The sequence below is a fragment of the Patagioenas fasciata genome, chromosome 8 (assembly GCF_037038585.1).
Source record: "Patagioenas fasciata isolate bPatFas1 chromosome 8, bPatFas1.hap1, whole genome shotgun sequence".
Lineage (NCBI taxonomy): Eukaryota > Metazoa > Chordata > Aves > Columbiformes > Columbidae > Patagioenas > Patagioenas fasciata.
In genome coordinates this window covers 7,092,583-7,113,163 of record NC_092527.1, presented here as the reverse complement: position 1 = coordinate 7,113,163, position 20,581 = coordinate 7,092,583, and the positions used below count along the sequence as shown (strand labels likewise).

The window sequence follows — 20,581 nt, the reverse complement described above, 5'->3', positions numbered from 1 at the left end:
CCCATTGGCCAAGGCGGCCCCGCCCCATGACGCGTCATCCCCATTGGTCGAGGACGTGCCGCCGCGCCCCGCCCCTGGACAGCCTCTGCCGTGCGACTCCCCGGTGCCGTGGGACTCCCCGGTGCCGTGGGCAGGAACTCGGGGAAGGGGCGACCGGGCCGGCACCCCGCGGGGCGTGGCCCGGCTATCCTGCCCTCGTCCCCGCGCGGAGGGACACGAGTGGGCCCGGTGGGGCCGGGATTAGGGGCGTTTAATGGCTCCGGGGGGTGCTCCGTTCCCCGCCTCCCGCGGCTGCGTGGCCGCCGTGCCCCGCGCCCCCCGCCGCCACCCAGCCCCGAGAGCGCGCCTCCGCCAACGCGCGTGGGGTGGGGGGGGAGGGGGAGGCGCCGGCGGCGGGAGCGCGGCGGGAGCGGGAGCGCGGGCGGGGAGGAACGGAGCGGAGCGAAGCCGGCGGCAGCCACGCGCGCGGTGAGCCCCGCGGGTGGGGGCGGCGCGTGCCCGGTACCGGAGCGGGGGGTTTTGTGTGTGTGTGTGTGTGCGCCCCACGGCCGTGCGCGTGCCCGCGCGCGTGCTGCCGCGGGGGGTGAAGGCGTGCAAGGCGCGCGTGTGAGCAGCGTGCAAAACGTGCACGCGCTCGCGGGCAGCACAGCGGCGCGTGTGTGCAAGGTGTGCGCGCGTCCGCGAGCCTTGCACGGGCGCACGCGCGTGTCGGGTGTGCAAAGGAAGGCGCGCATGCGGGAGCGCACAGCTACGTGCAGCTTGTGCACGCGTGTGTAAGCGCAGTGTGCACGGGCGGGCACGAGTGTGCACGGCTACGCGTGCAAGAGCCTGTTTGTGTCATCCACGGGCAGCTGCGTGGGGCACACGCACGCGCAACCCAAGCCCACGAGCGACACGCGCGCGCGCACCCCCAAGCACGGGGCGTGCATCCCGTTTGTGCACACGCAGCTCACAGGCGGGGCTCATCCCGCATCACCCCGCGCCGCGGACACGAGTGGGCAGCCCCCGCTGAGCCCCGGCTCTCCCGTGGCAGGTGCGGCGGGATGCGGCGCGGCGCGGCGTGCTGCTGGGCACTGATGCTGCTCGCCGCCGCTTTCTGCGACACGGTGGCCGGCAAGGGCGGGCGCGGCGGGGCCCGCGGAGCTGCCCGTGGCGGGGCCCGAGGGACCGCCCGCGGCCGGGTGAAGGCGTCGGTGCCCCGGTACGGCTCGGCCGGGGCAGCCCTGCGGGTGGCGGCGGCGGCGGGAGCAGGAGCGGCGGCCGGGGTGGCCCTGCGCCGGGCCCGGCTGGCCGGGGAGCTGGCTGCGGGTGACGGCACCGAGTACCGGGATGGGAACGGGACAGCTGCTGCCTGGACCTCGGCTGCACCGGCTCGGGCCCCACTGGGCTGGGCCCTGCCTTGGCTCTGGCCGCTGGCTGCCACCCTCCGCCGCTGACAGCGCCCGTGCCTGGTGCCGCTACTGATGCTGCCAGGACCGGGACTGAGCCCGGCCCCCCGGCTGGCCACAACTCCCCGTTACCCAGTGTCAGCGGGGCTGGACCCTGCTGGAAGCCCCCTCCGTCTCCCCCCACAACCCTCGTGGCTCAGGCCCCCCGGGCCGTGCTGCTCCTCTGTATGTGGGTCTTGCAGTGCTGGAGGACGAGGAGGTGGCAATAAAGCTGGGCAGAACACAGGTGTGGCTGGATGCACGGTGATGGGCACAGGATGGGGACTCCAGCACCACCACCACCCTGGCACACACCCACAGCAGTTTTATTTGGGGACGGAGGTGAGGAAACTGCTCCCCGGGGGTTTTGTCCTGGCTGGAGGCAGCAGCCATGCCCCAGCCCCCCTTGGGCGGGCACCGCGCTCCACCGAACAGCATCACATCACCCTGCATGGTGACACCACAGGGAAGCCACCGCAGCACAGCCTCACCGCCTGCTGCAGGGATCCCAGCCCAAACCCAGGGGCTGCTCCGGCAGAGCTGCTTCAAACCACACACTAGAGCTCCATGGCGAGGTGTCCTCACCTGCAGAGGAAGTGGGGTGTCCCCAGCCTGACGCCTCTCCCCCACGCCAGGTCTCAGTCCAGCGTCACCCTGCCCAGGCGTCCTGCCCGGAAATCCCGCAGGAATTCGTAGGCAGCAGCCGGGTAGTTGAGCATCGTCATGTTGACGTCTCCTGAAGACAGGGGGTGTGGAAGGAGGCGTCAGTGGGGCCCAGAGCCCCCCTGGGGTCCCCAAATGCCTGTAATCCCAGTTGGCAGAGATCCCGCCGGTGCACTCACCCGTGCCTGTCAGCACCTTCACCCTCTGCGTCCTGCCCTGGGCGAGTGCCACGCGCCTCAGCACTGCCTGGATGTCGTCGCAGGCCTCGGTGAGCCCGTAGTGCCGCACGTACCTGTCCAAAGAGGTGTCACCCTGCCGGCATCACAGTTCCCCCACGTCCCCAGGGACGGTTCCTCCACAGCCCCAGCCCCGCTCCGTTTCCCCCGCCAGCTCACCTGAACTGCTGCTGCTTGTTGAGGGTGTACAGGAGGTAATCGGCCATGATGTCCTCCCCTACCAGGTGGTCACGGATGGCTCCTGGAAAAGTAGGTCGAGCCCCAGCTTCCCCCCAGCCCTGCTCACCCGTCACGCTGTCCACGTGCCACCCGTGGGCAGCACACGCTGCGAGCAGTGCCCTCCCACCCCAACCAGGGTTCAAAGTCACGTTTGGGATGTCCCGGCGTCCACAGACGCCACCTCACCACACAGCGCCAGTTTCATGCCCGTCTCCAGGTCCCCCAGCCTCGGGGGCAGCACACCAGGCGTGTCCACCAGGTACATCAGCGGCTTCTCGCACACCTGGTGGAGGGAAGCAGGGCCATTAGGATGCGCAGCCCAGCAATTAGAACCCCAGAGTCTGACACGAGTGAGGCATTGAGTTCCTTCATTAAGGTCTCAATGGAAAGGGGAGTACCACTCTGAGATCAGCCCTGGGTGCCTCGAGGCAGGGAGGTAGAGGTCAGCACCCGCCCAGCTGGCTGCGCCGTGGGAATGGTACCTGGATCTTGGTCAGCACCGCCTTGGTGACACCCGGCTCGCCACCGACCGCAGTGGCTTTGCCTTTGGGGAAGGGAGAGACACGGTCAGAGAAGGCAGCCCCATGGCTGTGCTGGCGGCTGCTCCCTGGGCCCAGGCACCACTGAGAAATACCCTTTTTGAGGTGCAGCCTGCGCAGGGAGTTGATGAGGGAGGACTTGCCCACATTGGGCACGCCAATCACCAGGATGTTGTACTCGGTGCTCTGCAAGTGAGTGGTTACCAGCGACAGGGCAGCTGTGACAGCAAAACCCGGCCTTCGCCGAGCAGCCTTGTCCCTCCAGCCACAGGGACGTGGCCTGACAATGGCCACGTCCCGCTCCCTGCGCAACACACCAGCAGCCTCACTGCTGTGTCTCACCTCGGCTCTGTGGTAGCGCGGGCTGTCACCCACCAGCTTGGCAACCAGGGGAACAATCTGCAGGGAAACACAGAGGGGCTGTGACTGTGGCTCTGCACCCAGGCTGGCAGCAGCCACTCGCTCGGAGGACACTGTGCCAGGAGGATGTGCAAAACAGGGATCAAGCTGGAAATGAGGATGGCTCTGAGCAGCCAGTGTCACCTCCCCACAGCGGGGCATGGAGGCTGGAGCTCAGCACACAGCCCACAGCTGCCAGCAGGAGCGGGGCTGGACACGGGGCTGCTGGCCCATTACCTTCTTAACGTTGCCATCGCGCTGGCAGTCAGTGAAGACAACGTGTGAGCATCCCTGCTGCTTCAGGCGCTCCAAGACTGTCTGAAGGGCACAGAGTCATTGCCGGCACCTGCCTGCAGCCACCCGCGGGCATCAGCCAGCCAGGCAGCCCCGGCGCTCACCGGCTGCCGGCGAGGATCGGCCAGGTCCATCTTGTTCAGCACCAGGACGTGCGGGCGGATGCCCAGTGCTTCCTGCAGCATGGGGTTCCGGCCCGACAGCGGGATGTGAGCACCGCTAAGGACAACAACTCTGTGCTGGTGTGGGAGCGCGGACGGGGAGGAGCGAGGGGAGTTTATGGGGCTGCTGTGGGGCACGGGCTGGGAGAAGGGGCGGCCTGGAGGGAGACGGGCCAGCTGGGGGTCCGGGGCAGGCTTCCCGGCGCCCCGGGGGGATGAGGAGCCGTGCCGGAGGATATGCGAGCGTCGTGCACCTCGATGAGGCAGTCGGCGCGCCGCAGGGAGGCCCGCATCTGCCGCAGGCCTGCAACACAGCACGGGCTGAGCGGCGGCGGCGGCGGCGGCGGGCCGGGAGCCAGCCCGCCCGCTCCCAGCCCTCACCTTTCGCCATGTGCCCCGGGAACCAGGAGGCCACATCGCGGCCGCCGAAATCGAAGCGCTCCCGGAAGCTGCCAGTGAGCGGCCCGGGCGCAGCCGCTGCCCGCAGCGCTCCTGCCCACACCCTCATGGCGACGGCGCCGCTTCGTTGCGTCACATCCGCGCGGGGATGGGACTACACGGCGAGTGTGGTCGCATTGAGTGGGCGGGGCGACGTGAGTGGGCAGGGCGTTCCCTCAGCGGGCGTCGTTCCCGTGTCCTCAGCGCCATGGCGGAGCCGCGGCCTGCGGGGGGTCCCGCTGACACGAGGGCTGCCGGGCCCGGAGTGCCGCCCGCCGGGCCCAGAACACTCCCCGCCGGGCCCGGAGTGCCCCCCGCGGGGCAGAGCGCTCCCCGTGTGGCGGGGCCTGGTCCCCAACCCACCCCCCAGCCGCCCGCAGCCCCTCAGCCCGCCCCGGAGCCAGGCCCGACGCAGGACCCGCTGGATGACACCCGCTTCTTGATCGCTGGCACCAACTGGTACTAACGCCGCAGCCCTTTCTCGCCAGAACCACATCCATCCCCTCGGAGAAAGCCTCTGCGTCCAGCCGCCAGGGAGGTTTCTGAATAAAAGAGGCCAAGCAGCAGCAACGGGTTTTATTTTGCCGCCTCAGAGCTGAGGAGCAGGGCCAGGTGCTTCCAGGAGCCGGTTGAGCCGCTCAGCCTCCCGCCAGCCCGCCAGCAGGGCCCCGTGGGTGGTGGAGTAGAAGGTGCGGTGGGTGGCCTCGCCGGCGAAGAGGAGCTGCAGAGGCTGTGGTGAGGCGGGAGGTGAGCGCTGGGGGCTGCTGCTGCCCCCAGCCCAGCGGGGACACTGGCTTGTACTAAACCAGCCTCGTGTCCCTGCCCTTGGGCACCGTGTGCGTGCATGACCCACTCTGCAGCCATGTAGAGGCCAAGGAGTGGGCACCTTCCCATCCTTAGACACCCACCCTGTGCCGTGAGGATGCTGGAAGGAGCTATGTGTCCCTGGATTTTAGGGAAATGGGGTTCTCTCCACCCCCATGGAGCTCAGTGGAGAGAGCCAAGGGGGATTGGTTGGTGACCTGAGCATCACTGACCCCCGCACAGAGCAAGAGTGTGGGATGTCACCTCCCTGTGCTCCTCGAGGCCTGAGGCATCCTGTTCCCACCCATCTGTCTCCCCACCTGGGGTTTCCTGCCTCACCCATGGCTGCTGCACCTCCTTGTGGCCTAAAGCAGTTACCCTGGGGTCCTCGGGGTCCTCGGGCAGGGGCTGAGCCAGCACATCGATGTCATCCCCGGAGCTGCCGACGGCCACGTAGCTGTAGGAGCCCCGGGTGTAGGGAGCGCTGTGCCACCGGGACCTGAGCACACTCCTGGGAGCAGGCAGGTGTGGGTTCCCTGCAGGTGCAGATTTTGGGGGGGATCCAGAAATCCAGGTGTGCATTTCCCCAGGGATGTTGGGGTGGCGAGGGCGGAGGAGGTGGCGGTACCTGTCAGCATGCGGAGGACATGTGTCATGGTGTTGAGAACCTCTGTGTCGCTCAGTGTCTCCATGTATTCCGACTCCTTCCCCGCGATGAAGCCGCAGAGGACGTGCCCGTGCCTGGGGAGGAAAGATGGGGCTGAGAACTGTCTAACACCCTCCCGCTGTGTCATGGGCCACCCGTCACCCAGAGAAGCTCTTGAAGTCCAGATGGCACCAAGATGCTCCTTCACGTTGCCCCAAAGATGCCCAAACCCCCCCAGCAGTGATGCCCCTTTGCTGACGCTCCTGGCCACATACTGCTCGGGCGGCTGGAGGACCACGAATCCAATGAGCTTCTTGAACCAGTTGGCCTCTAGATCAGTGTTGGGTTCCTCGAGGGGTGACTCGTCCTCCCACACCACTTCCAGGAGCTGCTGCTGTGGTTCCCAAAAAGGCTGCTCAAACTCCAGAAAGATCTTGTTGTTGGTGCCGAAACCCAGGCGGCGAATGGCCTCTGCTTTCTGCTGCGGCAGGGGAGGCTGGAAGAAGTCCTGGTGGCGTTCCTTGAGGAAACCTGCGGGCAGAAGATCAAGCAGCTCTGTTTGATGGGCTCCTAAATGGCGTCTGAGATACTTTCGCCTCCCCAAACCCCTTTCCAGCAGGAACCCTGTTGGGAGAGGGGAGGCTGGGAAGGGATTTGGGCAAGTCCCTGGTTGGAGGGGACAGGACAAGGAAAGGTGTTGGTGTCCTCACCCAGCGGGACAGTGACAATGACGTGATCGGCGAGGAAGGCGTCTCCATCTTCACACTCCACTCGGACAGGGAAATCCCTGACCTGGTCCCCTTCCTCACGGAAGGACCCTCTCCACTGGATGGTCCTCACCGCCTTGTTGAGCAGCACTGTGCCCTCCGGCAGCGACGAGAGCATGCGATCGGGCAGGCTGCCGTAGCCGCTGCGGGAGGAGGGTGCCGCTGGGGACGGGCTGCCCCCCAAATCCGCTTCTGTGCCCCCCTCCAGAGCCCCACGCTTACCCCGGGAAGGTGCAATCAAGGCCGGGCAGGGAGACATACTCCCCGAAGGGCTCCAGGGCCACCAGGTCCATGCTGTGAGTCCCGCTGATGCAACACTCCAGCTTGAAGCAGGCGGCGAGGACGGCCAGCTGGAGCTGCCGAGCTTCTTCCTCACCACCCCCTAAAACGGGGGCCCTCCGAGCAATCTCCTCCCGCAGGTACTGTCCCACACTGGGCGCCGGGAGCTCCTTGGCGCCCTGAAAAGCCCGGGTGGAGGCCAGGAGGGTGTCAAAGAGGTCGCGGGCTTCCCTCACGACCCGGGGACTCAGCACCCTCCCCGAGCTGCCGTAGGTGACGGAGGGCAGCGGGGGGTGTCCCCCCGCCTCCGCCTGCTGGTTCTCCTCTCGGGCGGCCTCGAGGCCCAACAGGCTGTAGCCCATGGCCAGGCGGAAGACAGGGTTACCCGGCGAGGGGCCGTGGATCCAGTGCGCCCCCATCTCTGCCAGCCCCGATGCTGCAGGGAGGGGAAGGAGGTCACCTCAAGGCGGATGTGGGGTGGGACACCAAGCCCCATGTGCCCCCCCAAACCGCTGGAGCTAGCAGCACCTGTCCCCACCCCTGTGTCACCAGGTTTTGGTCTCGTTCCAGACCCGTGGCCGCCCACTCAGGACTGGCCCCACGGCGAGGGTTTCAGGTGCAGCTGCCCCGCTGCTGCCCCGCTACAGCCCCGCACCGCCACCCCGCTGCCGCCCCCCCGGCTCTCCCGCGTACCGAAGGGGCGGGTGCAGACGCGGCCCCCAGCGCGGGGCGCGGCCTCCAGCAGGCGGAGGGAGCCGGGCCCGCGGAGCCGCTGCACCGCCCCCAGCCCCGCCAGCCCCGCGCCCACCACCAGCACCCGCCGCCCGCCACCACCCTCCATGGCGCTCGGCGCGGCCCGGCCCGCCCGCCCTGCCGGGCCACGCCCCTCCGCTTCGCCACGCCCCTCCACTGCGGCCCCGCCCCTCGCCCCCAGGCCCCGCCCCCCGTGCTGGTTTTGGGGAACCCTTCCTGGGCGGGGGACACCAAGCTGTTAGAGGCCCCAATAAAGCTGTGTGTCCCCGAGGCTGCCGGTGGTTCTTTGCAGCGATGGTTCTTGCCCCACGCTGCCCGGGGATGCGCCTGGCTTCGGCCCGCCGGTGTGGCGCCGGTACTGGGCTGCTCCCAGCCCCAGCTGCGGTCGCCCACCACCCAGGCGAGCGTTGTTTGTCCCTGCCTGCCCCAGGCATGAGCAGCCCCCGGGAAATATTCACCTGCAAGGAAGTGCCGGGGGTGTCAGAGCTGGGGTGCGGGAGCCTGAAATCCCCCATGAGCGTTTACTTTGGAGGGGTTTTCTCCACCGCTGGTTTTGCAGCAAGCAGCAGGGTGGGACCACGCAGGGAGGGCTGCAAACCACCACTGCACACGAGCCTGGTGGTGGCTTCGTGAGGGGACAGTGGCCCTGTGACCCAGCCCCAGGGCATTTGGGCCACCAGCTCCCAGGGATGGAGAACAGATGTTTCTGATGCGTTGGCACTGAGCTGTGTAGCTGCTCTGGGGATGTCCAGCTGTGCAGCCCCAGGGTCGGAACAACCAGGCAAGTGTCTGGCTTGGCGCAGCTGAGCCCCGATCCCGCCCCCCAGACAGAGACCATCTCCCTGGGGACCTGTCTGGTGGTTCTCCACATCCCACCTGATGCCCCTGGGCTGCGATCCAGGACTAAGCCCCCTTCTTGCATCGCCTGTCACCGCTGGGAGGGGTTTGGTCTCATCCATCCCCTCCAGCCTGCCTGCGCTGTGACTGGGGGCTGCTCTCAGACCCTCCCACCTCCCCATGGCCAGACCCTACAAGCCCAACCCCCACCTGTCTCCTTGTGAGTTGGATGCTTTAATCCCAAACCCACTGGGCAGCCACAGCGGGGTCACAGCAAGGTTCCCACATCCCCCTTGCACAGCTCAATACCCCAGGACCCTTCCAGCAGGGCTGCCTGGCCGGGGGATCCTGCCCCGGCACCTTGGTTGACCCTGCGGCTGCTCTTCATGGTGTCACTGGTCCTTGAGGAGCTCTCAAGCAAGGAGGACAAACACCAATGACCAAGGAGTGCACAGGAAGCACTGTCACTACATGTGTGTCTGGCCAGCAGGAAGGAGAGGGTGAGGGGCTGGAGCACAAGTGTGATGGGAGCAGCTGAGGGACCTGGGGGGTTCAGCTGGAGAACAGGAGCTGAGGGGAGACCTTCTGATCTCTGAACTGCCTGGAAGGAGCTTGGAGCCAGGGGGGTCGGGCTCTGCTCCCCAGGAACAAGCGCCAGGAGCAGAGGAAACGGCCTCAGGTTGCACCAGGGGAGGTTGAGGTTGGATCTGGGGAACAATTTCTTCCCCAAAGGGCTGTGGGGCACTGGAACAGGCTGTCCAGGGCAGTGCTGGAGTCACCATCCCTGGAGGGCTGGACAGACACAGATGAGGTTCTCAGGGACATAGGGCAGTGCCAGAGTTGGGCTGACAGTTGGACTCGATGATCTTGAGGGTCTTTTCCAACCAAAATGATTCTATGACAGCAGGGGATGTCCCACGGCCTCCTCAGGCTGTCCTGGCCAAGGGAGAGGGACCAGGCCACCAGCATCTCCCTGGGGAGCCGCCACTCTACCGGGACCACTCCATCAGCTCCAGGATGCTGCTGTAGAGGCGCTCGGCAGCATCCAAGCCCCAGATGAAGTCCCAGTGGTTCCAGTCATGGATGTGGCCATAGGTGACGAGGTGGGCGATGCGGGGCAGCAGCAGGTGGACATCCCTCTGGTCAGCCAGCCAGTCCTTGCCCCCCGACCACACTGCGGTGGGCACCGGCATATCCTCCACCCGGTAGGAGGGAGGTGTCTCCTGGAGGGACATGTGGGCTCTGAGGAACCACCACCATGGTGAACTCCAACAAGCCAGCCCGTCCCCACACCACCCAGGACAGTCCCCCAGCATCTCCAGCCACCAGCACTACTGCGTCAGCCTCCTACCTGTTGGTACATGGCTGGATTTTTGCTGCCGTAGTCGAAGGCTTTGAATTCTCCTGATTTCACCATCTGGGAGGAGAGGACCGATCTGCAGTGGGAGGCCAGCGAGTGCCGCTGCGTGGGTCTGGCATCTCCTGGCCTCCTCAAGGGACCACATCATGAGAGGGTGCTCGCACAGGATGTTGCGGGAGGAGGTGGCACCCCTGCAAAGCCAGACTTTCCACCTTTTTTAACAGGATGATGCTTTGACCTGCAGCTCCATGCCTGTCCCCAGCTATGGGTTGACAAACCGAGGTGTTACGTGCAGCTCCTTGGCTGCCCTGATACAACGCTCATGCCTCTGAACACCTGCTCATTGCCATCTGTATGCACAGGATGCTGCTGGAGGACTTCAGGTTGGCGAGTTTTCCTTCAACAACCTGATCATCCTTACCTTCTTGTGACACTTTGGGCTCAAAGTCCAGAGTCAGCGAGCCCGTTTATTGTAAGAACTGCTTCTGTGCTAGGGGCAAAAGCTCGCATACCTGCACAACAGCTGCATTGATTAAAAAGATGTTTTTCACTTCCTCATTACGTGTAATTTAGCTCTGCATGGAGGCACCAGGGCGGGGGTCTCTGGCCTGACCCCGGTTCCAGCTGGGCCAATGCTGCAGCTGCAGTAGGTTGCTCAGGCTGACAGGAGTCCAGCCCCCAGCATCTCCTGCACAGCCCTGCGTCCCCAGATTCCCAGAGGGACCAACGTCACTCATCCTGCATCCAGCACCTCCTCTCTACACCTAATTTCCTCTATTTCCTCACGAACTGCTGATATCCAAGATCCCTGACCTCTCCCACCTGCCCAGACTCTGGGTGAAGGGACCATCCTAGGGGTGAAGCACTTGCGTTTTGGGGAACCTACCTGGGCCCAGTGTATTATGTTTTTGACAGAGGTCCCATCCGGGTAGTGGGACGTGTACACATCCAGACGCGTCTGCAAGGAAACACGTTCAAGCTGTCATCACTTTCCAACCGACAGGACCAAGGACGGCCGCTGCCAGATGATGTGTTTCCCAAAACCACCACTGCTGGGTTGCAACACATGGAGGGTTGGGTCAGGCTTGGGAATATAATTTTCATGGAAAATCAATTGTTCTGAGACATCTCAGGGAGATGGGGGCTGGCAGGGCCTGCGGGCACTGTGGGGTGCTCCCAAGCTCCATCCCCTCCATGTGGCGTGATGCACCCACCATGTTGAGGTTCTTCTCATTGTAGCCACCCAGCAGAAAGAAGAGGTTGGCGCAGGGCTTGTGCAGCAGCGGCTGCCTGCACAGCACAGGCAGAAACCTCCACAGCTTCCTCAGCCGCAGCGCGGCGTCTGTTCTGCCCAACAGGAGCTGCAGGAGCAAAGCGCGAGGTTGTTTTCTTGCGTTGTCCTCAGACTCTCCCCCCGCCCCACCGGTGTCCCCGTGAGCTGTCCCACCAGGTGGGGTGAGGGATGTGCGACACAGGGTGCCCACGAAGGTCCAACCTGTGCCCTCCTGCCCCGCTGAGATGCGCACAGCTCATTGCAGGAGGAGATGATGGTTGAATACACACCAGGGAAATCAATATTCAGGACTCTCCTCTTTACCCCCTCCTCCCCCAGGCACTGGACTTGTCTTTCGCTGTCATTAAAATCAACACGGTAAAGCAGCTCATTTCCAGGTCAAGGAATTCAACAGGTGTCTCCACAGAAAGACCGGTTTCAGCACCCGAGGATGGGTGGATGCACTCAACACAGTGACCATACCCGACTGCACATGCAGCTGAAACTGTTCCTGTGCCTATAAATCAGTGGGAATTAACTGTTTTCTGCCACATCGCATCACCTCAGGGACTGCATCTGGGTATTGAACCCTTTTCTATCACCGGTGTGTTTAGGGGACAGGAGCACAGAGTCATCCCCTACCTGTATCATCGAGCATTGCTTGTCCAGAAGGAAGGAGATTTTAATGATGGGACTTTTGGCGTACTTGACTGTCACTGCTGGAGCCAGGGCGAAAAACATGTTGATTTTCTGAGCCAGTTCTGGCATGGATGAAAATGCAATGAATGCTGAGAACAGAAGAAAAACATCCTGAGACTTGGTCAATCGTTCTTCAGGTGCTTAACCCAAGGGTTCGCTTGGACGTGCTGCACAGATCTGTTTAGCTGGTAGTCAGAAATCTGGGATCTCTTGCCACTTTTCTGCTTGACATTAGTGCTAGAGATGTCCAAAAGGAGATGATGCCTTTATTCTTATGGTTACAAGTGGCTGATGAGGCACTTCAATGGCTACCAGTAGTGGGAAGTCCTGCCCCATTCACCAGGGAAAGGGAACGGTGCTGCCATCTTCCATCAACCATGCTAAAGAGTGTCCTTGTCACAGAGGTTGTCTCATTCCCCTGATGGCCCAGCTGGTGAAAAGCAGCACCATGCATTTCATTGGGAAGCAGAAGCTGTGACTATCATGAAAAATGCCTCTGGTTTTCACATAATCACAGAATGGACTGGGTTGGAAAAGACCTCAGAGATCATCAAGTCCAACCCTTGGTCCAACTCCAGTCCATTGACTAAATCTCAGTTTAAAAACCTCCAGGGCCAGTGAGTCCAGCACCTCCCTGGGCAGCCATTCCAATGCTGACCACTCTCTCTGCAAAGAATTGCTTTCTCATCTCCAGCCTCAATTTCCCCTGGCAGAATTGAAGCCCATGCCCCCTTGTCCTATTGCTGACTGCCTGGGAGAAGAGCCCAATCCCCACCTGGCTAGAACTGCCCTTCAGGTAGTTCTAGAGAGCGCTGAGCTCACCTCTAAGCCTCCTCTTCTCCAGATTAAAGAAGCCCAGCTCCCTCAGCCTCTCCCCATAGGGCTTGTGTTCAAGTCCCTTCCCCAGTCTTGTTGCTCTTCTCTGGACCCGTTCCAGCACTTCAGTCTCTTTCCTGAACTGAGGGGTTTTATTGTGGAGCATAGCAATCCAGTCGTCTAGGCTGAGTTACTGTTGCTTCAGTCACAGCAAGGAGCTTATTGAGGTCACCAAGATCTTTCTCACTACCCTGGGAGCACGCTGGTCCTCCCAGATGTCTTGTATGGAAAGCATGGCTGCTGTGGGACTTCTCGCTGCAAGACACCTCCTACCTAGTGTGCCTGCTTGGCATCCCACAAAGATGGGACCAAAAGGACAGACACCAAAAGGAACACTTGCAGGGTGGTCCAGGCAACGTGACACGCAACCCCATCTCACGCACCGATCGTGCAGCCCTGCGAGTGGCCAATGTAGTAGATCTTCTTCTGCCTGGTCTTCTGCAGAACAAAGTGGATCATGGCTGGGAGGTCGTACATTGCCATTTCATGAAAGCTGCAACACAGGAGCAGTGCATTGGTTGTAACACCAGGAGAGCAAACTTAGTGGTGAATCTTGGCTGCCTGGCATTGCTTGTTTACTGAAGGGCTGGACATCTGTGGCTGATTTTCCAGCAGAAAATTCCTATAAGCCCCGTGCTGTGTGAAACTGCACAGAGGGAGAAGGCATCCCTTCGGCAATGGCCTCATCCTTCCCTGAAAGGGCTTGGTCCCCCCAAAACCATGCTTAGCGGTGAAGAGACTGTGCAGAGCCTGACCCGCTGTGCAGTCAGGTGCAACCACAGCAGCTCTGCAAACCCAGAGCTGGCTCTCGTCAGGATCACATCAACAGCTTGGCACCTGGAGATGCTCTTTCCTGGAAGGGAATGGCACACTAGTCCCTGCTCATGTGCCTTTTGTGTGATCTGGTGAAATGCAGACCTGCTTTAGTAGCTGTTTTTACTGGAAGCGTGTTTATCAGCTTGGGAAACCCAGGGGTGCTCTGAAGATCGCAGAATAGAATCAGAGGATGGTTTGGGTTGTAAGGGACCTTCCCAGCTCCCCCAGTGCCACCCCTGTCATGAGCAGGGACATCTTCACCAGCTCAGGTTGCTCAGAGCCCCGTCCAGCCTGGCCTGGGATGTCTCCAGGGATGGTTCATCCACCACCTCTCTGGCCAACCTGGGCCAGGCTGCCCAGGGGCCCCTCAGGGGCAACAATTTCTTCCTCATGTTCAGCCTGAATCTCCCTCCTTTAGTTTAGAACCACCACCCCTTGCCCTATTGCAACAGGTCAGTGACGGGCAGAGCAGTTTGCCATGGTTTTGTAATCCACCCCAGCCTACCTGAAATCCCAGAATTCAGCCTGGTCAGCTGAAAGGCGCTGGTGTCTCCGGGACCATCTCGTCCCCCGGCTGTTTCCCACCCAGACATCATAGCCAGAATCTGCTAGGATGAAGCCAAAGCTGTTGTTCGCCAGATTTTCCACCCAGTTGCTGCCTTCTGCAAGTAACCCGTGCTGGAGAAACACAACTGGCTTGGCCCCTGGATGGGAAAGAAACAGCATATTTCCTTGAACCTGAATTTCTCTGCTTACCCCAAATTGAGGCAGATAAATCCTGTTACTTGCACCACCAGACAACATACAATGTGCATTTTAGTGATGTCTCCTGCTGAGTAAATGCATGCTGTAGTTGTCTTGTGGTGGTTGCCCTCATTGTCTCAGGCTGGAGGGCTATGGACATCCCTCCTAAGCCTTTTAGACCCCAGGTGCTCATCCGCACAAGCTCAGCACCCTGGCCATGACAACAACCATGCCAAAGCTCAGACGTACAATCTCGTCCCTGAGATCGTTCAAATCCTGAAGTTGCAAATTTATGGGGAAAAAATAAGTTAGGAGCTCTCATAAGATATGCCTACATGCTCTGAGCCTTAAAACCAAGTCTCTGCTTGATCCGAAAGGCGGTTGCTGTACTGCACACGTACTTTCCCATGCTGCCTGCCAAAACCCTGGCTGTAAATTGAAGTGTCATGGCTTTGGTATCTTTGCTTTAGCAATAAATAGTCCCCTGATGTTCATCCCTTCACCTGCTTGTTGTATTAAGGTTTGGGGTTTTTTTGCAGCCTTCCTTGTGGAATAGAGGCGTACCACTGCTCCCAGGATTTCCTCTCCCGTGAGGAATTCTGTTTAGGACGACGTAGTAGCCATCGCGAGTCAGGACTTCATACTCCTCGCTGGGGTACCCTCTGTGGCTGATCATTTGGCTCTGGGGAAAGAAAAGCCCAGGTAGGAAGCTTTTTGTAGCCGAGGTGCTCGTTTGACTTGAAGAGTGCGTCCCCCATCAACAGAGATGCCTTTGCAAAACCAAATTGCTGTGGCACTGGGACATTGCTTTGCACGGTGTCTCTGAGGACCTTTTTGAGAGAGGACGCTCTGTCTGAATCCCGTGGCCATCCCAGTGAGATGCCCAAGGGAACAGGAGACACTCAGCCTGTGAGCAGCAGCACAGAATGGTTAGGGTTGAAAGGGACCTCTGGAGATCACCTTGTCCAACTCAGCAGTGTTCCCAAAAGCAAAAACTGAAACTAAAAGCATTTACCAAGAGCTGCGGGACATGTCGTGTCACGCTCTGAACTGATGTGTGGGGCATATAAGATGGTGGGGCATATCAAACCTGCCAAGTTGAGCTGATTGGAAGGGCAATGGGACAAGACCCCTTTGTTGCAGGGCTCCTCAGGCTCTGCCTGAGCTTTGTTGATGCTGAAAAGATCCACAGACTGGGAAGTTTCAGTCTGGTGAAATCCAGCTGTGATCCTGCCTGCACACCTCTGTGTGCTTGCTTTGTCACACCTTTGACAAAAGAGTCACAGAACCACAGAATCCCAGGCTGGCTGGGGTTGAAGGGACCTCTGGAGATCACCCAGTCCAACCCACCTGCTCACGCAGGGTCACAGAGCAGATCACACAGGGTCACGTCCAGGTGGGTTTGAATGTCTCAGAGGAGGAGACTCCACACCCGCTCTGGGCAGCCTGGGACAGGCTCTGGCACCTCCCAGCAAAGAAGTTTCTCCTCATGTTCAGATGGACCCTCCTGTGTTTCAGTCTGTGCCCGTTGCCCCTCACCCTGGCGTTGGGCACCACTGAGCAGAGTCTGGTCCATCCTCTGGCACCCACCCTGGAGATATTGATCACATTGATCAGATCCCTCTCAGCTTCTCTTCTCCAGCTGAACAGCCCCAGCTCTCTCAGCCCTTCCTTATAAGAAAGATGCTCCAGACCCCTCAGCCTCCATCTAAACCCACCTTCAGAGACTTGCCTGGATATGACCCTGAGCAACCAGCTGCAGCTGATGGAGAGGAACAATGCACAACTTTCTATCCTCCAGAAACATATCTGATCAAGTCCAGGCTGGGATCACTCTCTTCTCTAAGTAACCCGCTGATAATTGCACTTAATACTGCAGGGAGGAAGAGGACTCCTTCGGGAAGCAGGGCTTGCTAATGACGGTGTGGAGGCAACGTTACATCACACTGCTTAACAAAACCAGCACACGCGGTGGCCTGAACCCTCTCCACATGCGTACTCTCCATCCCGCTCTCCTCCAGTTAAATATCCACAAGCTTTCAGACAGAGTGCAGATTCAAACTTCTGACTTACAACGTTCATGAATGTCTCAGGATTTAGAGCCTTTTTCTGCTCCATGGCATCTGCCGAGTTCACGGGTGCTTGTGTCAAAAACAGGGTTGCGAAAAACAGCCACATCTTGTGTCTGTGTAAAATATTATTATTGTTGTTGTTATTATTATTATTATTACTATTATTATTATTACTATTACTATTATTATTACTACTACTACTACTACTATTACTATTACTACTATTATTACTAGTAATTATAAATGTCTGTTTCTACTTGGTGATGATGGGTTAAGTTGTTTATGTATTTGAAGACCGCATATCACAGTGTGGGCCGGGAAGTGGAGGGGATTCCCAATTCCAGCTTCCATTAGGGTCTGTGCAAGGCTCTTCCTACTCCCCCATACACACTGGCTCTGGTATTAGGCAAAACTCATTTCTCTATTTTTAATAGTAAAAAGAAGAGAAACAGCTTTATCATGCAAGAACTAAAGTGATGGGAAGTGCCATTGGGCCAGTTGTCCCATAGAGGAAATTAATCCCAAATAAGAGGCAACACTACACAACGAACACATTTAGACTGGATGGGCTCTGACTACGTACTTTTGCTGTTTCTTTATTGCTTAGCTCTTGCACCCAAAAGCCACTATTACCACAAGGATCCTATGAACTAGTAGAGCCTCACAGGAAGACTATTTATTAAATAAGTGTAGCCTGAAACAAGCAGAGACCTTTTTGATTGCCTCAGAGACCCCTGTCCTGAGCAGAGATCTCTTCTTAATATACACAATCAATATTATATGCGATTTCTAATGCTTTGCCAGACTCTTAAAAGTTAGAGCCTAACCTCAGCCCAGTAACATACGTTGCAAATGTTCTCACCAGCCACCCGATTACTCTACATCACCCTTGTTCCTTCTCCCAATGGGTCTCCTACACCGTGAGACATACCTGCCCTTGGAAATATTCCCAGCAACCCTCCCTATTTACGGTATTATCAAGAAGCGAGTTACCCAGAAGAAAAGCAATGGATGTTTTTTCACTCTCGGGATAGCTCCAACGCAAGTCTGAATTACGTGGAAGAAAATACATTACCAGGCTGAGCCCACGGTTGTATCTGATGAGGTTGGTGGTGCGGATGGTGGTGGCTCTGTCAACACCAGCATTAAAAGGAGTGCGTTGTGTCAGAGCCTTGCTATGTTTGCATCGCGCTGGACCACGTCACATGTCCTCCAATTACGCAGTTTGCATGTTGGTCATATCTTTGATAACTTGCTCTGTTTCTCCATGTGGTCATGACTTTTGTGCTTGCAAGGGATTACATTTTCAAAAGCAGCTGGAGAGGTGCGGTGAGGAATTTCAGCTATGGAGTTTCACCTTAAGCTTCTGATAACTGCAGGAAAAAAGGGTTTATTTTGTAGAGGGTAATTTCTGAGCTCCTGGAGGCCCTTGGGAATTCCTCTTAGAAGATCTCCAGAGGCAACAAAAGGACTTGGGCTCTGCCAGCTTCATAAGGCCTCAGGAACATGCTGACCGACAGGTCAGCAAGGACAGGTCAAGTTTCACTGGCCATCCGGGTGGGAGACACTTGGTTATTACACCACTCTTCAAAAGTGACAGTGGCCCAGGCAACCTCCACGTAGCCCTTATGCCCGAACAGAATTGTATTTGCAACTGGGAATTTGCAAAACCTCTGCGATGTTTTCTGGAAAAGCACCGAGCTGAGCATCTTGCCGATGGACAGCGGAGCAGAGGAGAGCCTGAGCAACGCCTCCGTCTGGCTGAACCAACAGGTATGACAAGGAGCAGAGGTGTTCATTCTCCGCCTCCAGCCTGTCACCTTACAGCCTACGCCTTTTGTAGATGGTTGGTAGCCACCTAAAAGACCGAGCCTTCAATTGACTACCAGGTGCTGTGCTTGAGTGTACATTTGCTAGTCATGGATTGTTTTGACGCCTAATGCCCACACCAGCCCTAGCCTATGAGCTGTATGGGAGTTGTGAAACATGGCCCAAAACACCTGTGTGTTACTCCATCCACCAGACTGTAATTCTCTGGCATGTGAGGACTGTGTGTGTGAGCGCTCTGTTCCTGACAGCAGGTGTAGGCAGAGCCTTCACTATTTCATTACCTTACTTCTGTCCCTGGGCCTACTTTTGGCTTTTGAAAATGTCTTCCCACTCCCATAAACGCAAAAATCCCACCACATAAGATGGACTGCACGAGTTGTGTCGAGGGCAATTTTGGTGTGTGTGTCGAGAGGAGTTAAAAAACACCCTAGGGATGGAGAAACCCCTTCCCAGATCGTGCTTTTCTGCTCTACCATCACATTTCCTTCAACAGAGACAGACTTGTGGTCAGCTACTCCATCCACTACCAAATCTGCTGCCCTCTAACTCCACTGGGTATTAGCTGTCTAGGGGAAGTAGTAAGTACTAGTACTAAGTGCTAATAGAAGTTGGAAATACAGCAGAGGGTTCTCCAGCATCCTCAGACCATTGAACGAGGCTACCAGAGCAGTGTATCAGTGCTAAGGCCAGTGTGTGATTTAGCACCAGTACCTGGCTTAACTGTGGTAGGAAGGAGAGAGGTTGCCAAAAAAAGTAGCTAGCTTTTTACTGAGAAACTCTCATGTTGCTCAGTTAAAAGAAGAAATTAACGCCTTTGAGTTATTTGAAGTTGGGAGACCAGAGTTGGGCACTTTGACACAGAGGTGCAAGTTTAGGTGGAAAGAGCAATGCCATCATGACATTGCTGCGATTGTACACTTCACATCATTGTAAATAGTCACTAGTATTAACCTATGGTGTCAGGACCCCATAATACATGGTACGGTGCACAATCAAATGTTAGATAGACTGTCATGGGCACCTTAAAATGAAGCTTCATAAGCACATTCAGGGGATGTTTTTATGGTATTGTTGTGGGAACTAATGTAAGAAAACTCAGGACCATTGAGAAACAGAATGGTATTTTATTGAACTTTCTAACCAAGCAGACTGTACCAATCAGCTCACTCATACACACATTCTCAGAGGGGCCAAAATGTGTGTATGCAAGTGGTCTGGCCAAGCTCACCTGAGTGTGACATGGAAGGCAAGGCTGAGCCCTTCATACACATTCTGGGTTCTGCTTGAAGCTCTAAGGCCAACTCTTTCTTGGCCTCTTTAGGAGTCAAAGTCACTGTCGCATGATGTTTTACTTTGGCATCTTGTTAAGTCCTTGCTTTTTAAGGCAACATTGCTGCTGGGTGTCTTTAATTTTCTTGTTTGAGGTATCGCGGGACTGTAACCTGTCCTGCTGTTGGGATAACAGGAAAACAGCCCATGAAATGTGCTGTAACCCCACTGCTGTCCTTCCATTAACAAGTGCAGCTCTTCTGTGGGTGAGTCACCTTCTCCGTAGTGCATCACAGTGCAAGCAACGTGTCCCTCAGCACTTACTAGTTTGATTGGTGTTAATCACATCCTCGGCTATCAGTGTATGCCGTTCCTCTAACTCCTGCTCTGGTGTTTCTCCTGGTGCTTTCATGCCTGTACAAGCCACCAGATTGTATGCCCAGGATGCTGGTTGTTACCTTCTTTCTGCTGCCTGTTGCCAAGCACAAGGGTGAGCCAGTCACAAGCAGGGAGATGCTTAACTAACTTTCATCTGGTCTTGGTGCTCTGAACTGGGAAAGGGAGTATCATTGTGGCACCACTTGGACAGTCCCTCATCTATGTTCCAGCTGTGGCCACCACAAGGGTTGTTAGATGCTGATCAACGTGTCCTGCAGGTGATGAGGAAGGGGAGAGAAATGGTGTCTGGGCTGTAGTGAGCTCCTGGAGCCTCAGGGGATTCTGTCCCCAGGCCCATGGGTCGCTGCCGTGGCCAACAGAGATGCGGGCCCCCATCCCAACGCCCTGGTCCCATGGGAGAGCTGATATCCACATCCCTCCTCTACTGTTTCTTCTTGAGGAAGGAAATTTTTACGCTGAGGGTGGTGAGAGCCTGGCCCAGGTTGCCCAGATTGGTGGTGGATGCCCCATCCCTGGAGACATCCCAGGCCAGGCTGGACGGGGCTCTGAGCAACCTGAGCTGGTGAAGATGTCCCTGCTCATGGCAGGGGTGGCACTGGGGGAGATGGGAAGGTCCTTTCAACCCAAACCATTCTGCAATTCTGTTACTCTGATTTTAGCAATAAGAGAACATCAATTCTTGTGTAAGCCCTGCCAGATAAGCATGGTTCCTTTGCAGTAACCTTGGAGAACATTGCTCAAGTAACATTGCTTTTATGGTTGTACCTCTCCTAGTTTAAAG

At 58.1% G+C, this 20,581-nt stretch overlaps 4 protein-coding genes across 11 annotated transcripts; 1 reads left to right on the top strand and 3 right to left on the bottom strand.

Moving 5' to 3' along the window:
- The first annotated feature begins 56 nt into the window (after positions 1-56).
- On the top strand, positions 57-1,673 carry SPRN (shadow of prion protein). The gene is made up of 2 exons (XM_065843356.2): positions 57-468; positions 1,034-1,673. The coding sequence occupies exons 1-2, from the start codon at positions 254-256 to the stop codon at positions 1,434-1,436; spliced, it is 618 nt and encodes a 205-aa protein (XP_065699428.2). The 5' UTR covers positions 57-253; the 3' UTR covers positions 1,437-1,673.
- Positions 1,674-1,677: 4 nt separating this feature from the next.
- MTG1 (mitochondrial ribosome associated GTPase 1) lies at positions 1,678-4,538 on the bottom strand. Of its 6 annotated transcripts, XM_065843355.2 has the most exons (11): positions 4,320-4,500; positions 4,179-4,242; positions 3,882-3,987; positions 3,721-3,801; positions 3,427-3,483; positions 3,180-3,270; positions 3,028-3,089; positions 2,732-2,828; positions 2,486-2,567; positions 2,270-2,382; positions 1,678-2,163 (listed from the first exon to the last, which is right to left on the bottom strand). In XM_065843355.2, the coding sequence occupies exons 1-11, from the start codon at positions 4,444-4,446 to the stop codon at positions 2,066-2,068; spliced, it is 978 nt and encodes a 325-aa protein (XP_065699427.1). In that variant the 5' UTR covers positions 4,447-4,500; the 3' UTR covers positions 1,678-2,065. The 6 variants fall into 6 exon arrangements, 5 of the variants coding, with proteins under 5 accessions (XP_065699427.1, XP_065699425.1, XP_065699426.1 ...); XR_010651762.2 differs by having other exon boundaries at positions 1,678-1,874; positions 2,013-2,163; positions 3,028-3,483; positions 4,320-4,507; XM_065843353.2 differs by having other exon boundaries at positions 3,180-3,483; positions 4,320-4,504.
- A 399-nt stretch (positions 4,539-4,937) lies between these two features.
- On the bottom strand, positions 4,938-7,728 carry PAOX (polyamine oxidase). 3 transcript variants are annotated; one of them, XM_065843351.2, is made up of 7 exons: positions 7,566-7,713; positions 6,816-7,308; positions 6,537-6,736; positions 6,102-6,357; positions 5,809-5,921; positions 5,559-5,716; positions 4,938-5,106 (listed from the first exon to the last, which is right to left on the bottom strand). In XM_065843351.2, the coding sequence occupies exons 1-7, from the start codon at positions 7,711-7,713 to the stop codon at positions 4,966-4,968; spliced, it is 1,509 nt and encodes a 502-aa protein (XP_065699423.1). In that variant the 3' UTR covers positions 4,938-4,965. The 3 variants fall into 3 exon arrangements, with proteins under 3 accessions (XP_065699423.1, XP_065699422.1, XP_071667691.1); XM_065843350.2 differs by having other exon boundaries at positions 5,559-5,921; positions 7,566-7,728; XM_071811590.1 differs by lacking the exon at positions 4,938-5,106 and having other exon boundaries at positions 5,114-5,716.
- A 1,723-nt stretch (positions 7,729-9,451) lies between these two features.
- Positions 9,452-16,408, bottom strand: LOC136104412 (lipase member M-like). The gene is made up of 9 exons (XM_065843360.1): positions 16,304-16,408; positions 14,795-14,912; positions 13,992-14,190; positions 13,054-13,163; positions 11,738-11,883; positions 11,037-11,183; positions 10,709-10,780; positions 9,814-9,879; positions 9,452-9,685 (listed from the first exon to the last, which is right to left on the bottom strand). Exons 1-9 carry the CDS (start codon positions 16,406-16,408, stop codon positions 9,452-9,454), a joined length of 1,197 nt encoding a protein of 398 aa, XP_065699432.1.
- Between the last annotated feature and the right edge of the window lie 4,173 nt (positions 16,409-20,581).

Bases quoted from the DNA above. Each gene is read 5' to 3' on its own strand.
- LOC136104412 (XM_065843360.1), bottom strand. From the start codon at position 16,408: ATGTGGCTGTTTTTCGCAACCCTGTTTTTGACACAAGCACCCGTGAAC. The intron at 13,164-13,991 runs GTAGGCTGGGGT...CCTGTGTTGCAG, and splicing joins GCTGAATTCTGGGATTTCAG to CTTTCATGAAATGGCAATGT. The intron at 11,184-11,737 runs GTAGGGGATGAC...TTGCTCCTGCAG, and splicing joins AGCAATGCTCGATGATACAG to CTCCTGTTGGGCAGAACAGA.
- SPRN (XM_065843356.2), top strand. From the start codon at position 254: ATGGCTCCGGGGGGTGCTCCGTTCCCCGCCTCCCGCGGCTGCGTGGCC. The intron at 469-1,033 runs GTGAGCCCCGCG...CTCCCGTGGCAG, and splicing joins CGGCGGCAGCCACGCGCGCG to GTGCGGCGGGATGCGGCGCG.
- MTG1 (XM_071811591.1), bottom strand. From the start codon at position 4,446: ATGAGGGTGTGGGCAGGAGCGCTGCGGGCAGCGGCTGCGCCCGGGCCG. The intron at 2,568-2,731 runs GTGAGGTGGCGT...CTACTTTTCCAG, and splicing joins CATGAAACTGGCGCTGTGTG to GAGCCATCCGTGACCACCTG. The intron at 2,383-2,485 runs GTGAGCTGGCGG...CTCTTTGGACAG, and splicing joins AACAAGCAGCAGCAGTTCAG to GTACGTGCGGCACTACGGGC.
- PAOX (XM_065843350.2), bottom strand. From the start codon at position 7,713: ATGGAGGGTGGTGGCGGGCGGCGGGTGCTGGTGGTGGGCGCGGGGCTG. The intron at 5,922-6,101 runs GTATGTGGCCAG...TTTCCTCCCCAG, and splicing joins GTCCTCCAGCCGCCCGAGCA to GCACGGGCACGTCCTCTGCG. The intron at 5,107-5,558 runs GTAACTGCTTTA...GCCTCACCACAG, and splicing joins AGGACCCCGAGGACCCCAGG to CCTCTGCAGCTCCTCTTCGC.